Consider the following 18,490-nt stretch of genomic DNA (forward strand, 5'->3'; position numbering starts at 1 on the left):
TATATAAACACACACACACACACATACACACACACACACATTTTATGTGCATTCACACATCCAAAATTTAATATTTACAAATAACTAAAGACGAATAGAAAAAATGCTTAATTTTTTGTCTCAAAACCTCTCACAAACCATCATTTGTACACTGCAAGGAGTCATTTCATGCATTTTTTTTTTCTTTTTCCACAAGGTCCATTTAAATCAAGGTTTTCTGAACCAAAAAGAGTCATAATTTAGCTTGTCATGGCAATTTTCCAGCCTCTCTTAGCCCTACAAATAGGCTGTTTTTTTTCTGCTGTGCCTTTAAGACTTCTATGTAAATTCCCTCTTTGCATGTGAAATGAGAACCAGTGCTTTGCTGAGCTTACTGTGGGTTTCTTGGCCATGACTCAAGTTTCTTAACACTCAATTGGCATCAATGACATGCATGGCTGGTTATTTGCTTTTAGTTTAGAACAATATCTTTTAGTTTCAATAACTATGTTTTTGGACTGGGGGAATGTCTGAAGAAGTACATCAAGGAAAACTTGATTTCTAATTATTTAAGATTTTCCATACAATTCCAAAACACACAAATGCTGAAGTCGAACACTGTACGAACACGGTATTAGACAAACATACGCGCACGCAACACAAACAGCATGCAGGATAGACAAAATGACTGAGAATATCACATAACAGTTAATCTGATTAGCTTCCAAGCGTCAACTATTACAGTATACTTGCACTGAGGCACTATCACCGGAAGCAACCATGAGTCATCTGCAAATTAAAGCTTTGTTCTGGTAAGCAACATTTTTTCATTTAAGTTTTTTAAGTTTAAGTTGTTTTTCATTTAAAAATGTATAGATTATTTCAGTTTTATTTCAGTTAGCTTTTTACTTTAAAAACTTATTTTATTTCAGTTAAGTGCCAAGGCAACATTTTTAATTTTCATTTACGTTAAGTTTAACTTGTTTTTCATTGAAAATTTTTATTTAAGTTTTATTTGGGGCGGCTTATTTGGGTCATCCATAGAGATTAGGGCTTTGTTGTCATAAAATAGCCATCTCTGGACTCTGTTACGAATTTATAATAATATTATTTAGCACAAAGGTGACCACCCACTTTTTTTTCCAGAGGCCCTGCTTCTGATATTCTTCCCATTAAATTTAATAACATTTCAACAAATACATATAAACCTTGAATTCATCCAATCAGCTGTTAATACCAGCATTTCATTTGAACAAAAATGAATCATATTACAACATGTGATTCTAAACTTCTTAACTACTCATCCTATGAATCTTTTCAAATGATGTAAGATAATCAATAAAAGCACTACCATGTAAAATATACAGTGTGTGTGTGTGTGTGTGTGTGAGTGTGTGTGTGTATGTGTGTTTGTGTATATGGAGAGAGAGAGAGACTGACTTGTGGATTCCATCAATAAATAGGGTGGAAGAAAAATTATAAAAGTTTAAAGTAAAAAATAAATAAATAAATAAACAAAAAAAATTACATACTTCCCGACTTAATTAATTACATTAGAAATTGCAAACTTAAAAAAATAAAAAATAAATAAAAGTTTTTTATAATGCTATGATTAAATATGCAAGAGAGTATTGTCTAATTAAATATGCAGTAATTTGCACACATTTCCAGAACAGAAATCTGAACATTTGATAAAGTCAGGTTTAAAATTATCGTTTCATTTTGTCGACATATTAGAGTCAAAGGTTTTTACAAAGGAGATTTTTAATTTCCCAATTTATCACTCGATAAATCAGAAAATACTGTCAACATCCAGAAAAAAATATGTTTTAAAGAAAAGCAATCGGCAAATTATAAACTGTAAAAACCTTCAGCAAATAGATAGAAAAAAAACTAAAGTTTGTTCTATGTAAGTGCTAACGAAGTGGAGATTTTAGGCTCTGTGCATGAGAGAAAAATCATTTTGAGAAAACTGTCTTTAAAGGTACAGTAATATATACAGTATATCTACAGATGCAAATACATGAAGTGTATTAAACATGAAACACTTTAAAGTGTATATTGGATGTTTTCTGAAAACAACACATTACGGAAAGCCAAATAGCCCAAAATCTATATTTGTATAGATCTATATGTATATTTACCTGTAGTGTCTTGCCTTAATGTCAGAGTTCATGGTCTGTGTTGAAACTTTTGAATGTTGTATTGCTAAAAATTAATTTCTGGGAGGAGAAATATTTAGCAGACTGTTGTGCTGTATTGACATTGATGCTTTAACGTAGATGGTTATACTATGATGGTTTCTAAATGTCCCAAGGCATTGTGTCTGGGTGGACTGGGGCAAGAGCTTTGGATTGCGAATATTAGCATATATTAGCTCTTTTTATGTCAAAAGTGCAAGAAAAATCTTGTTTGCCATTATAAATGATGTTTCAGGAGACTGGAAGATCCATCTTTTTAAATTGATGGATCAGTTGTACTGTAGGTTGTGGATGTGTAAATTTGAGCTTAAAAAAGAACAGAGGGTGTTCAGATCATTTAGTACAGACACGAGAGTAGGAGAATGTGAATGAGAGGCAGGGCTCTGCGTGTATGAAAGAGAGTGAAAGAACCGATGGGAGGTGCCTGCACGTGTCTGAGTGTCGAGAGGCAGGACGGAAGAAAAAAAGAGTGAGAATCTGTGTTAGCGTCAGGGAAAGATGAGAGCGTTTACACGTGGATGAGTGTTAAATGAATGTGTTAAAGGGGACGTTCACACACATGAAAATTCATTTGATCCAAAATGCTGAAACAAAACCCATACGATGTACTTTCTTCAGTGGAACACAAAGTACATTTTTGAAAAAATATCCTGGCTACTATTTTTTTCTATGTAATGAAAGTGAATGGAGAAAACAGCAATACAATGGAGAGGAAAATGAGTGAATAACTTAATTTTCAATACTTGCCACTTTCCATATTTAACTGAAATTTTCTAACATTTAAATTCAGTGAATATTATCATTTTAAATATTACTTTGACACACGAAGAAGAAACCTAATTCAAGATATATATACTACAGACCAAAAGTTTAAGTTTGGTAAGATTGGTTTGTTTTTTGTAAATGTTTTAACAAAGAGATATGCAATTACTGTTTCCTACTTCAGTATATTTTAATGTAATCTATTCCTGTGATCAAAGCTGAATTTTCAGCATCATTACTCCAGTCTTCAGTGTCACATGATCCTTCAGAAATCATTCTAATATGCTGATTTGCTGTGCAAGAAACATTTCTTATTAATACCAAAAAAACAGTTGTGCTGCTTAATATTTTTGTGCAAATCATGATCAATTTTTTCCAGGATTCTCTGACTTTCTGATAGAAAGTAAAAAAAAAAAAAACTTAATTTATTTGAAATAAGAATCTTTTGGAATAATGTAAATGTTTTTACTATTATTTTCGAACAATTTAATGCATCCTTGCCAAATAAAAGTTTTTTTTTTTTTTATCTTCCCAAACCTTTGAACGGTAATTATCTGAAAACAAAACTTCTCTGCAACTTTGCTTCTCAAGTAAATGCAATATTTTAACTGAAAAACAAGATGTAAAAAAAACCCCACTTTCATTATATGGAAAAGACCAGCCAGGATACTCTTCAGAAAGTTCACCATTTGTGTTCTGCATGAAAAATTAAGTAATTCGGGTTTGGAACAACACAAGGGTGAATAAATGACACAACTTTAATTTGTGGCTGAACTATCCCTTTAACTGTACTGAGTTAGAGAGACTTGCTGTCAAACAATGTTTAGTCTCTGTTTCCATCAGAAAGTGTGTAGAAACATTGCTTCCGTTCTCGCAGTATATAAATAGAGCGGCAACCAGCACAGCTCGACCCAATCTCACAGCACCTGGATCAGTGTGTGTGTGTGTGTGGTGTGTGTGTGTGTGTGTGTGTGTGTGTGTGTGTGACGATACACACACCGTTTAGAGGCCCTCTGTTAGTGAATGGACGGTTTCTCACATCCAGCCCTCACTCTCTGACTGTACTCTCAAGTACACCTCCAGAAGCATCCCACAATCCTCCTCTCATTCTCCTCTGTTATCTAATTGTTTGTCCTTTTTATACCCCCCACGCCATCTTATTCTCTCCCTCACTTTCTCTCCTCTGCCGTTGCCAGGACAACCGGCAAGTCATGGGGTGAATGCAATCATAAGATCTCTTCATCCGACCTACCTCGCCGTATCTCACCGTCTCTCTCTCACACACACACACTCGAATGCTCTCTCACCCACATGTTCTGACCACACTACATGCTACAACCCCATTTAAACCTTCTCATGTTAAAACACTCACACACACACATGCACTTGGGTTGGCTGGCTGGGTGAAGACAGCCTAGAGCAGAAAAGAAGAGGGTGCAATCGATGAGCATCGACATGCAATACTGCACCAAGACAGCCACTGCACAAACAAGGAGAGAGAATGAGACATGAGAAAAGTTCAGTGAGAAAGGGAGAGCATCCTCTTACCTGGGGTTCATACGGTCCATTTGCATGAATAATCTGCCTAGAAGTCTGTTGAAACATAACATAACATGTTCATTAAAATGCTGAAAATAAGTTATTTTGTTTCATTTTCCAGCAAAAATAATATTGTAATATTTTTAAATAACATGTAATAATATATGAACAATTTTATTAATTGTTTAATAAAATTTGCATTAATTTAAATCATACAATTTGAAATAAATGCCTAAATTAACTACTAATTAATAAACTAAATAAAATGTAATTATTACTATTTTATATTTCGATATTTATTCAGTAAAATTACTTTTATTGTTAAATAATATTTATATTAATAATAATTTTAAATAATAACATTTTCATTACATGACTAAATTAATTACTACTAATACAAAATTAATACTACAAATAATCGAATTTCATGATTTCAGTGAACTAAATAAAATTTAATTATGAATACTGTTTTAATAATTATTCAGTTAAATGTAATAATATTTAAATATTAATTGTTTCATATTTGTACTATTATTTTTATTAGTACAATTTTAATTAAATGACTAATTTAACTATGCACTAATTTACTACTAATAACTACTTATAAACTTTAACTACCAATAAACTATTACAAACTAAATTAAATTAATACTACTTTATACTTTAATTTATAAAAATGTAAACAATTATGTTAATTGTTAAATAATAGTCATATTAATTAAATTAATCCATTTCAAAATAATTGACTAAAACAACTACTAACAAACTTCATTTAAAACTAAATAAAATGAAATTAATAATACATTTATAATATCATTTTGCCAATAATTTGTCTCAATTCAAGTAATATTTTCCTATCTCATGCAATTTTGCCACTAAATCATTTTATCTTGTTTTCTACTTACTGGAAAACAAGACCAAAATTTACAGTACACAAGCCAGCTTCTATGCCAACATGATGCTGTGCATCATCATCATGCAAAGTCGAAGTCTCGATCGCTCACAGGTAAAACAGATGGGTGTGATGAATGGGAATCACACATTAAAAGGCGAGGTTGTGAACACTAGCTCTCTTTTATTGTCTCAGACACAGACCACATTGATTTCCTTAGTGAATTATTTAGCAGCCACAGCAAGCACTGTTGCCTGTTCTTACAGGTCCAGATGAGAAACATTGAACAATACTTGTGCAAAAATAATTGTAAAATTTTGGGGCTTTTGATTATTTATTCAGAAAATGTTTAGCCTAAAGCTTTAAAAAAAAAAATCCCTCAAACATATCAGTCACTGGAGGAAGTTTCAATAAACCGTTCTGCAACCACTTGACAGCATGTGATATTTACATTCGAACATGGTTATTTAAACTGCAATAAAGTTGGTTTTCAGATCACAAAGTAGAGTCTTGGCAAGTTTACGGAGTTAAAACAAGTGAGAATTACAGTGTCAGAAAGGCATGACTCTGTGGAGTCCCGAGAGCGTCTCTCAGAGTGAGGGTGTGTGACTGCTGTTTGCCTTCAGCCTGTATTCATCGTCAACCCTTGGATAATCGGAGTGTCAAGATCTTGGTAGGCGCTGAAGCATGTGCCTTATAAATTTAATGACCGGATTGTTCATTGGCTAAACCATATGCTCGTGTGCGTTTTGCTGTGGTCTGCTTTATAGAGCAAGGTTTTCCCAATTAAAACTGAACAACCAAATCACCATCCATATAATGTGGTAATACTATAATGATATAGGCCTATATTAAAATATACTTTTGCTATAGGATTACAGAAATTTCAGTGTAAAACTTCATGCAATGTGATATATTTTTGAATAAAAATAGATGGGCCTATTCCACAAGAAAAAAAAATTACTTTGTGGAACTAGATCAAATATTGATTAAATTATGTCAAGTTTGTGTTACGAACCAGAATGGAGCCAGAACTTGAATGAGAGAGAAACAATGCTTAAATATCTGGAAAAATAAAAATAAAAACCTTTCAGAGGAAGAAAAATTCTGTCATTAATTACTCACCCTCATGTCGTTCCAAACCTGTAAGGCCTTTGTTTATCTCCGGAAACACAAATTAGGATATTTTTGATGAAATCAGAGTTTTTTTTACCCTGCATAGACAGCAATGCAACTGACACATTCAAGGCCCAGAAAGGGTAAGGACATTGTTAAAATAGTCCATGTGACATCAGTTGTTCAACCTTAATTTTAACTTTATGAAGCTACTAGAATACTTTTTGAATGCACATCGAAGACTGACTCAGAAGAGAAGAAATTGTTGAATAAAGTTAAGAGTTATTTTTGTTTTCTTTGCTTCATAAAACTAAGGTTGAACCACTGATGACACATGGACTACTTTAACAATGTTCTTACTACCTTTCTGGGCCTTGAACGTGTTAGTTGCATTGCTGTCTATGCAGGGTCAGAAAGTTCTCGGATTTCATCAAAAATACCTTCATTTGTGGTCTGAAGATGAATGAAGGTCTTACAGGTTTGGAACGACATCAGGGTAATTAATGACTATCCCTTTAAGATTAAAAATGTGCATCGATTATTCATTTACAATAAGACCAGTAACTTAAAATAAATATCCCTGGTCTTATTGTGATAAATAAACAAAAACATATTTTTGCTTATTTATTCAGAAAATATTTAACCTAATTATTTAGAATTTTGTCTATATATACTGCGCATATAAATTGCACACTTCACCTTAAATGCAAGACCACAAGCCCTGTCCTTTTCTAACTCTGTCTTTCTCTCCACATTTCAACATCTTTGTCCCGGACCGCTACGTCCACAGGACAGCTCACGCCAGAGGGAAAGCCGATGCCGCGATGACGGCAGCACAGAAAGCCCAGGAAGAGTGCAGGCTGGCCCGGATCACCGCCAAAGAGTTCTCCCCCTCTTTCCAGCACCGAGGAAACAGTGAGTGCAACCAGCCGAGTCTGGAGACTAAAAATAACAGGGGCTTCAAACTGTTTGACAGTGTGACTAAGCTTTCCAGTTAACTGTGAATGCTAAATATTCCAATAAGTTAACTTTTGTCTTGCCGTCATTTGAAAAGGTGCTAATATTTTTCATTGATTCTCAAGAAGACGAGAATGATTTAGCGCTGATCATTTTATGTCAGCACTAGCAATCAGTCAGAGGTAGATTTATATAAGTGTGTGTGTAATAGCTCAGGAGAAGAATGGCAGAGTGTCGGTGAAAGCGTCTTTGTGTGCGAGTGTAGGTGCCGGATGGGTTCAGGACTGTAGGGGTCGATGCCCCTACTGTGCCATGCGGGGGGAATGAGTGATAGAAGAGGCAATAAGAAGATGAGGGGAGGTCAGCGCTGACCTTTCCGACAAGCCCACGCGAAGCTAGCCGACATACACAATGAAATTTATGCATGCACACACAATACCCACACACACATATTCACACCACCCACATACATAAACACACATACTGTATACGCAGTCACACTTTCGGTCGCTGTCACACCCCCACACATCTGCAAGAATTTATACACTCTCAGATCGCATCCCATCACAAAACACCCCTTTTACAGGAGAGCTATAAGCACTCACGCTGTGCTGGATCAGTGTATGCGACCTCCTGGAAGGGTTGATATTTCTAAATGATAAATGTGATGACCTTAGAAATGTTAGAACAAACTTGGTTGAGATGTGCTGACTTGCAACAGATTTGTAAATGATGTTTACAGTTGGAGTACAAGCCTTTATGAGGTTAAGTTGAAAGTTATGTACTTACGGGTGCATAGGGATGTGCGCCTGTAGCGCAAACAGACTTGAAAATCTTCGGGTCTCATTAGCTGAGCTGATTAGAGCAGCCATGGTGCTGACTCTGGAAAGCTTTGATAAGTTACACTGTATCAAGTTTACCAGGAACGGCCCATGTGCTTCAAGCAATCAAGGGTTGTACGGGGAAAACTCACCCAAAGATTTTAATTCTGTTATGATTAACTCACTCATATGTTGTTTTAAACCTGCTAGCCAAATATTTTTTCTGTGGAACACAGGAAGAGAATTCCTGAAGAATCTTCTTGCAGCTCTTTCCTATATATCTTCAGTTTAAATAGTGACCAAAACTCGAATAAAGACCATAACAAAACATTAGGGATGTACCAGTATAAAATTCTGCCAAATATGTTAAGCTACATTATGCAAACATAATTTGCATGTTTGAACCGGGGCACCACTTCTGGTTTAGTGTCAGTGACGTCAAACCTAGCATGGCACACCAACATAAACCCAAATGATTACAGACTAAAAATTTTCACTTCATAATGGCAATTATGACTATCCCATCGCTTCAGAAGACTTAGAACATAGCGCATGAGTCATATGGGAAAAAAGTTGCACTAAAAAGAGCAGTTCTGTAACTATGCATATACAAATAAGAATTTGATTCAGGTCTGCTCAAAAGAATTTCTGCATAATCTTAATTATGAAAATTTTTGTATTTATTCATTTTTTTCCTTAAAGGTCCCCTGAAATGCTTAGAAACACGCAGCATTACTCTATGTGTTTTCGCCATTTTAACTGAAACAGGAAGACAGGGCGGGACATATCAAGCAGCCCCGCCCCTTTTTAAAAATAGCCAATAGCATTCGTTTATATCACAGCTTGGGCTAGAGCCGTTTAGAGCCATTGAGCTCCGTAAAGCCACATTTGACAGGGTATGCCAGCCACAATCTCATCCATATTGCTATAAAATATAGCATTCTGTGTAGAATTCAAATAGCTCCGATACATTTTGTGGTCTGCACCGACTCGCGCATGTGATCCGCTCCGTGCTATCGTGTCTTTGGACCGGAGCAGAGTGTGTGTGCGGTGCGGTGGTTAGCGTGGCACACCGCGAAACCAGACTTCTTTTTTTTTTTTCCGTTCCCTGTCCCCTATATAGTGCACTACGTGCCATTCAATGTACAGAAAATACTAATTCTGTGGACTGCACACTGCCTTATAGATAACATTAAGACTAACATATTTATACTAACACCCAAAAAACTTTAATTTTGATTTCATGGGGACTTTAAGACAGATGGAAGCTTATGCAAGGGCATGTTCCCATCCCATACACCCCCTTTGCAGAAAGAAGTACAACATTTAAAGTGTGTGGCATGCCTACATGTTTTAAAATTAAAACTTGTCTCTCTGTCTCCGTGTAGGAGTGGAGTGCCAGCGACCCAAACAGCAGAACTCGAGTGAGAACGACGTGGAAGTTATCTCTAGTGGGACCGCGGATAGCACTGAGCTCTATATGAAGGGCTCCACGCCCCCAGACCTTACCCCAGACCTGAGCCCCACTCCAAGTCGGCCCTCCACGCCTCCCCGAAGCCCAACCACCAAATCTTCCCACCGCACCAAAAACGCCCGCTTTCTGCGACAAACTGCAGTGGACGAGGAGCGTGGAGGAACACAAGAGATACAGGTGCTGATGGAGGGGAGAGGTGGTGGTGGTTCGGGTGGAGGTGGAGAGTACCTGAGGGCTAACAGTTGGAGCGAGGACAAGCGTCCCTCCCGTGGGGGCAGTAGTAGAGGTGGTAGTCGGGGCAGCAGCCGCTCCACAACTCCTTCAGTGCAAGACGAGGTACGGGTTGGGGCGGCACGGGCCAACGGCCACAAGCACTCCTCCAATCATAAGCCTCGAGACCACAGTTCCTCGAATCACAAAACCCAACGGGAAAGGAGGCCAGACGGACCCTCATCTTCCTGGACATCTCAACGGGTACATGGAGACAGTTTGGCTCATTCCCGTCTCTTAGAGCAGGATGAGGAAAAACTGAGCAATTACGAAATGGAGATGAGGCCGTTGCAGCCAATGGACTCCCATATCTCCCAAAAGCCCTATGGGCATGGGGAGGAGTGGCACAGTCACTCAGAGTCCCGTGGACATACACTACAGCGACGGGGTAAAAATCGTGACCGGGAACGGGTTGTCCAGGAAGCCTCAGGGCCCAGGGACGCACAGGAGGGGCCGGCTCCGGACTCAGTGCGAAAGTTGGACAGTCTACGAGTGGGGGAAAAGCTAGAGGCTCGGCCCCTCCGTAGGGACCTCACACTCTCACCCCCACAGAAATCCCCACCTATTGCACTAGAGCACGACGATGAGAATCAGTCTCAGCTCAAAGTGAACTCGGTAAGTGAAGATGCACTACACAGAAAACTGGAATAGTTTCCCCAAAATTGAAAGTTTTGATATCATTTACTTAACCTCATGTCAGTCCAAACTCGTATGACTTACTTTCTTCAGTGCAGCACAAAAAGACAAATAAGAGACTCAATACATTTACAATAAAGCTTGCAAGCTTTAAAAAGGATGCCAAACACCATAAAAGTTTGGTAAAAGTGGCCTATACGAGCTCTGAGTAAGAAACAGATGACAAAAACTTGCAGGGGTGTTCAATTCTGCTCTTGAAGGGCTAATATCCTGAAGTGTTTAGTTCCAACCTGCCACACTTGCCTGGATGCTTCTAGTAATCCTGAAGGCCTTGATGAGCTGGTTTAGGTGTGTTTGATTAGGACTGAAGCTAAACTCTGCAGGATAGTGGCCCTCTAGGTGCAAGATTGGACATCCCTACAGGTTTTGGAAAAAAGTGAGGCGACTAAATGGTGACCAAATCTTAATTTCCAGGTGAACTATTGCTTGAACTTATGAAATAAATTCAAACGGGGCACCGTAACAGGTGGAAAATTTGTGACTATTCTAAGGGCCCGAGGAGGGAGAGGGGGCCCAAACAATATGCTCTTCAAGGGGCCCAGAAACCATAGCGGTGCCCCTGATTTTAAACATATTTCACAACCTTAACATTTCAGTAAACATTTTGTCCAATAAAACATTTGAATGTTGAATCATAAAATCCAATTACAGAATTTCGAAATAGATCAAAAACATTTCTAATCGACTGCAAACGCACCAGGTGTTTTAGTATGCATCGGTGCCTGAGAGCCCATGAGTAGGAAGAATAACCTCCACAAACACAGCGTAGGTGTTTGGAGTCCCAAGGGAATACAGGACCTGACAACAGCTCGAGACATACAACCTGGACACATATCCACACTTCAAACTGGCCCCTTCCACTGCCTAGCGGCCCTACGATCTCTTGCTGCACTAAGAACACCTTGGTAACAGCAAATTGGCAAAGTGGCTCCTTCCACAACGCAGCCCTGCATTGGCTGTCCCACACTCTGTTGCTAGGGAACAGCTTATGCCTTGCTCGGGTTGCGGCCAATCAAACGACAAGAGTGAGTTCTAGGAAGGAGGGGGTTTATGTTTGTAGCCGCAGAGAGGCAAGCAATGCAGCAGACTTGTGTAAGACAGGTTAACATGAAACAGAAACACATCCGCACAATAACTAGCCCCGTTTACGCTGTCAATGTTATTAACAACATTTATGCGTTCCGGAGATATCTAAACAACTGATTAGCTTAGCACATGAGGAGGAAGAACAGGCCCTACACAGTGCACAGCTGTCTGACTCTACAATAAAACAACTGTGGAGAGCAAAATGTGTTTGCTCAACAGGAAGATGCGCTAAATGTGACTCTATGAGATACGCTTGTCCTAATTCATTGTGCAAAATCAGCGCTCACGGCGTCTTCTTAACACTACTGTGTCCGGTTCGCTTGTCACAGCCTAATTTCATGCCTCACATGTGTCTTGCATGTGCAGCGTGCGTGTCCCTCTCCTCAATGGTTGTAAACATTGTCCAAGACACACTTACATGAGCCCATCAATTAAAAAGTGTGCTCGACAAACCCGGCTCTTTGCAAATACGCTGGTCCTTACGAGGGCTGGCACAATGCAGTACAGACTCTAATTTCCATTGAGATAATACCGTATCTCTGGTGAGCCGAGGGGAATGGAATAATCATGCGGCTTTCTTTAATCACGCACTGTAGAGTGCAAACATGTTTTGCAGTGAATCTAGGACTTTAGTATGTTGACTGCTTAATATACACTGTGGAGCAAATTCACATAACAGTTGCGCAATTTTAGCATGTCATACTTCAGCGCAAAGTCACTCAGCAGGTGCAAAACATGCTAGAATATCAGCATGGGTATTTTAGTCATTGTCATCCTGTATCAGCGCAAACATGCCTCCTTTCTATGCAAATTAGGTTAATAGAGAGCAGTGTATTCACACAAAGTGAGTACTATTTGCTTGCCGCACTTAATGTTAACTATTTGCAGTGCACCCTCAACCAACTAAGATCGAGAAGAGCACTATAACCAACTAATATCCAGACACACAGGGTAGTTGAGTACACTTTAGGCATTTTTTTAGGCTGCTAGTTCAGAAGAGTACTGTAAAGCAATAAGCCTCAAGAAGCCGTGGTTTACAGTGAATTTCTAACAGCTAAGCGACTTTGTTAGGCCCGACGTGAAGCAGAGTGCCTAAAACCTCCTTGGCTGTTATAAATTCACTGTAAGCCATGGCTTCACGGGGCTTGTTGCTTTGTGACCCACTATACACTATGTACTTATTCACTATGTACTCAACCATTTAGTGTATGTATTACCGTATTGGCCCGAATATAAGACAAGCCTGATTATAAGACGACCCCCCTTTTTCCAGATGTACCTTTTGGAAAAAGGCTTTTTAAAAACCAAATCTTGTTTTTTCTCAGTAAAACACATTTTGTCTTAAATTATTTTCAACTGCAACAGTTGAGTGCATGAAGTGTTCAACATTCCACACTTCGTTTTTTGGGAGTATTTGAAGTGCAGTAAATTGTAATTTTTGGGGTACAATTTAAAGTTTTTCATTTTGAAATTTTCAGTGTGAACACACTACTCACACTATTTATACTATAAAACGTTATAGAATAGTGCATAAATATGTGATCTGGGACACACCTTAAATGACAAACTTGCCAAATGTTAGCTAACTTCAAATGCTAAGCAAGTACACTAAGTGATTAGCTTGCCAAATGCTTACCTAGTACACCACGTGATTCGTTTGAAAAAATTACAAAAACATAAAAAATGAGAAATTATCTGTTTCTTTGGGCATTAATGATCATATCAAACTGGTGGTGGTTGAGGAGATTCCCCCCTTCTATGTAAAGTGCTTTGAGTGCCCAGAAAAGCGCTATATAATTGTAAGGAATTATTATTATTAATTATAATAATGTAGTTTAGTCGACATACATCATACAGCAATTTTGTAAGATATCTAATCAGGCACTAAAATAAGTACCCTTTAAAAGGTTATTTTAGCCAATGAAATCGCTCGGGGTCATTCTTGTGGAATTACACCAGGCAGATTGTGTTCAAAACTGATTTTTGGGCATGTCAGCACTCTTACCTGATTTGCATAATTTATTTTAGTGAATCCAGTTCTAAAACAACATAGCATGCAAATAAGCGCTATTCGGTTTTTTTGTGAAATGCACACTGTATAAACAAATACTGACCTTTCTCCTTTTTCTTTCTCATTCAACAGGGCTCCAACTCTATTCTGGTAGTCATGGTGATTTTGCTCAACATTGGAGTCGCCATTTTGTTTGTCCATTTTTTTATTTAAACTCTGCATTGCCTATCAATTCCTCTTGTACAGCTACACTATTATCAAATCAATACTAGTGTCATCACAACTGATCTGGTTCCGGCCCGTTTTTTAAACAAACGACCAGTGTACTTCTATTGAAGTTACAGCATGGACTGAGGAAGGCAACGACACAAAACTGGGCTCAGCAGTTCTGTCTGCTTTTCTGTCTCCAAAGAGCTCGTTTCGATTTCTTAATTTCTTTTTCTTTCTTTTTTTTATCTGAAATGGTTACAAGCATCCTTTTGAACTTCTAGTTTTATCCTATGTATTCATTCGCTCATTAATGATGTTATAAATTGATATACTTGTTTCTCTTTTTTTATTTCATATTCCTTACTTGCCTTTTTCTTGACAATGCTGGTGGCTTTTTTCGGTTTTCGTTTGGGTTTGGTTTGTATTTGGGTGTTGGACTTATTTGAATTGTGGCTTTGGTGAGGGAGGGTGTGCAAGGTGGCGTAAGGGTGAAGGGCGACCGCCATCAACATCTTTTCGGGTGACGGCAGCGTTACACAGCTATGATGTCAACAGGTTCAAAGTGATGGGAAACGGCCCCTGTCTAACCCCACCCGCCTCCCTCGCGCACCTCTCCTAAGCATTGCTTATGTTTCTCCATGTCCTCGTTTTTGTCACTCATTGGAATAACACGCCAAGTGCTCCTCTCATTTCCTGTACACCTCCAGTTTCCTTCTTTGTGGTACGTCAACTACCAGCAGACTCCAGAATGTCATGGTGGGCCTGAAATGAGAATTAAAGACACTTCTTAATTATTCATTACAATGGACCTAAAACGAGTCTACAAAGCTTTTTGATGTCTAAACACCTTCGAATTTGCCTAAAAATGTTGCATATGTCGAAAAGAAGTCGGCTAAACAAGCACAACCAAAGTGGGTTAGTAAAAGTTCAAGTCTGGTAATCACAAAGACACAGCGCCACCAACGTTTCAGCATCTGCAACAATTGTACTCTGGTGAATCTGACCTATATGCATTTGGAAAAATTCCCAGATCCAAAAGATATACGATCTGAAAGGGCTTCATCATTAATCTTGCTCCAAATGAAACTTGGAAAAAAAAATTCAGCAGAATAAATCATAACACCGTTCGACTCATTTATCTTTTTATAAACAGGTCCTGGCTGCATGTAAGATTATACACTGTACATTCAACACGACGTAGCATGGGTTTGATCTTTGGAAGCACTTTTCTAAGTTTGAGCTTTTCTGCAGCATTATGTTATTTAAACTTTGTTTGAATGTTGTATGAGGGCTAGCAAGCACATGACATTCTGTGAGGTCATCCTCATTACAGCGCCCCCTTACTCTCTTTGATGAAATCACAAGAACGTGCGAGCACCTGCCGACCTCACCATGCACACCTGAAAGCCACATGCTGCGCGAGATGCTGGCGTTCCCGACCAGACATTCAAGAGACTGTTAAAGTTTTTTTCCCAACTGCTGCTTTCAAAAAACAAATATTTATTGATAAAAGGAAAAAAAAAAACTTTTTTAGCTATTTGCAAGACGTCTGAAAAATGCCAACTGCCTTGTTTTTGTAAAAGTAAAAGAAAAAAAAAACAAAGTTGCATGCTAACGTATGTTTTCGTTTTGTATAGATAACCTTATCGGGAAAAAACGTACGGAAAAGTGTGCTAGTAAGTTTTGGATGCGGCGTAAAAACTGCTAAATTTTATTTGGACTTGTTCAACACATTCTAATGCGAATATATAAGATATTGTACGAATTGGTGATTTACTTGAACGAAAACGTACCATTTGTAGGTAAAATTTCACCATGAGAACGCACCTCAAAGGAGCGTAACAATCCTATGAAGGAGATCGTACCAATTCGCCACTAATTCGCCAACATACTTACAAACTGTTATATGAGTGTGTTGAAAACTGTTACTTTGATACATAGTGAAACAGGTCTGATCGGGTTTGCCAATGATGAACCCGTGGTCCGAGTGCTGGTCTTGGCATCCAGCGGCCTTTCCGCCCCAAAATCTGAGACGAAACGAAAACAAGTGAAACAAACAATCAAAGAGAGGTGTTTTGTTTATTTTTTTATAGCCAGCTAACAGAACGCAAAGATTGAGATGTTTTTATAGCATGTGTGTATGGGCTTGTACTTTCCCCCTTGAGTCTGTCCTCCTGGCAATGATTCATTCACAGTTTGTGTACTCTCTCTATCCCTCTTTCTCGCCCACCTCCCTTCCTTCCACATATTTCTCCCGTTTCTCTATCCAGCCGAAAAAAGGAAAACATAAGACCAACAAAATGAAATGTACAAATGACAACTATGCTGATGTAAAGGAACGCAAGCTGGGGGCCCAAATGTATGGAGTCATACATTTGCTCAACTCGAGTCCCTGGGTTGGTCCAAGAAGTTTGCAAACTCGCTGACTGGCTCACTTTGATACCACAACGGCTGTATGTGATGGGGATGGTGGGATTCCAAAGGGTCTTTGAAGCAGGAAGTTGCTGCAGTTGACCCACACCGCCGGCTCTTGTACCGTTTGACCTGGATGTATCTGTCACCTTATGCGCCTATAGCATGCCCAAGCATGCCCAGTTCTTTTATCTCTCTCTTTCTCTTCCTCTATCATTCAGTTCTTTACTTTTCCTGGGGGTCTGTTTCTTTTTGAGTTATATGGAGAAAATAATGAAAGTGTTTGAAAGTAAGCTCTTGTGTTGTGGTTATTGAGTCTGTTTTTGTTTTTTGGCCTTTCTTTCTCTCCATGTTCCAAAAGTAACAAGTTGTCACATTTCGATGCATTTACAGAAGATGAAAATCATATTGTGAACCCCGACCCACACCCACCAAAAAAAATAAAATAAATAAAATAAAATCGCAAAATAAGGGGAAGTCATGTTTTACCCCAAAATAACGAATTAATAAATAAATATAAAATAATAAATAGATTATTTTTTTGTATATTTGTAAAAAGACAAGAAAACCTATTTTATGATAATATTAATCCACCCTCCTCACACTTGCACACTCATTATTGTAATATATTTTTAATACTATGATGTGAAACTAAATTAAACTACTGTTAGTAATACTTTAGAGGGTAGTTCTATTATTTATTCATTTAATTTTTTTTCCTGAAATATATAAAATTACTACGGTAACAAACCAACATAAAAAATAATTACAAAAAAAGTAAAAGTAAAACATTCAGATGCATTATAGAAATAAGAATTTGGTGGTGGTGGGGGAGGGGTGTGCTTAGAAACAATGCAAAAAATAATAATAATAATTGTTCTAAAATAGCCACAAAATATCATTTCTTTTTTTTCTGATATTTTAATTGTAAACCATTTCTAACATTTGATTCTGTTTGTACAACCTTTATTTTGATTTTAATAGAAAAAAAGTCATTGTATTACAGTATTTTTACAGTAATAAAGTAAAACAAATACTGTAATACAGTACAGTATTTATAATGTACTATAATACTATAATAGATGCATTATAGTAATGACAATTTTACATGAAAATAAAAGTAATAGTCCTTTATTTTCTTTCAAAATATAGGCTAATTCTTATTTTTTTCCTTTTGATTTTGGGGTAAAATACGGCCGGTTTTCCACTCCTTGTATTTAATTAAGTTTGAGTGAAAGTGATAGAAGATTCTCTGTGCAGAAGATTGCAAATGAAAACAGACAAGCAGGTGATGCATGAGATTTCCCCAGTGAGAGTGTGCCATCACTAGAGCAACCTTCATATAGACTTGTTCTCAATCATGCCAGAGGTGTGGCCAAAAAATATGGGTGTGGCCTCTCTCACTGCACACATCACACATATAAGGATTATCTTATTTTGAAGAAAAAAAACATCAGTCAGGACGTCCTCCACAAACATGTCAAAAATGTAAATGAATCTTCTTGATGGATTGAGAGTAAAAAAAAATTTGAAATGCATTGAAAATATGAAATACAGTCTGCAAGGGAACAAGGCCAATTCATTTCATCTTCAAAGTCTCTCTCATGTCCTTGTTTTGTCTCTTTCTCTCACTTTCATCCTTGTCCTCTCCTGTAGAAACTAACCCCTCATGTCATCTCTCCTCTTCTCACATCACTGAAGCATGAGGTGGAATGCTTACAAATAAGCGTAAAAGTCCACCCCATAACTGACTCGAGAAGATTTGCACAGGATTCACAGAGACACCTGTGCAAAACCTCTCAATCTTAAAAGAATAATTCGCCTGAAATGAAGATCTGTCATTATTTACTCACCTTCATGTCACTCAGTCCAAATGGGAACTTGGTCTGTCAAACGCCAAAAATACTCCATAACAGTATCGTGAAAGTGGTCCACACATTAATTCGCTATAGTACAAGAACCAAACGAAAATGTATGTTGCGCTTGCATCTTAAGACTTCTGATGTGTCTCGGCAAAAACACGCTACGTTACTTAAGTTAAAGGTGACATATCATGAAAATCGG

At 37.8% G+C, this 18,490-nt stretch overlaps 1 protein-coding gene across 1 annotated transcript in view; it reads left to right on the plus strand.

Annotated features, from left to right (window-relative positions):
- The window catches only part of LOC107714052 (junctophilin-3-like), a 33,239-nt gene extending 16,489 nt beyond the window's left edge, over positions 1-16,750 (plus strand). Inside the window, exons 3-5 of the mRNA XM_016519746.1 lie at positions 7,280-7,404; positions 9,656-10,626; positions 13,937-16,750. Coding sequence (XP_016375232.1) covers positions 7,280-7,404; positions 9,656-10,626; positions 13,937-14,017 — 1,177 coding nt within the window. The 3' untranslated portion in view covers positions 14,018-16,750. The remainder of the gene's footprint in view (positions 1-7,279; positions 7,405-9,655; positions 10,627-13,936) is intronic.
- The last annotated feature ends 1,740 nt before the right edge of the window (positions 16,751-18,490 follow it).

The sequence above is a fragment of the Sinocyclocheilus rhinocerous genome, unplaced genomic scaffold (assembly GCF_001515625.1).
Source record: "Sinocyclocheilus rhinocerous isolate Xijiao unplaced genomic scaffold, SAMN03320098_v1.1 scaffold568, whole genome shotgun sequence".
In the NCBI taxonomy this organism is placed as follows: domain Eukaryota; kingdom Metazoa; phylum Chordata; class Actinopteri; order Cypriniformes; family Cyprinidae; genus Sinocyclocheilus; species Sinocyclocheilus rhinocerous.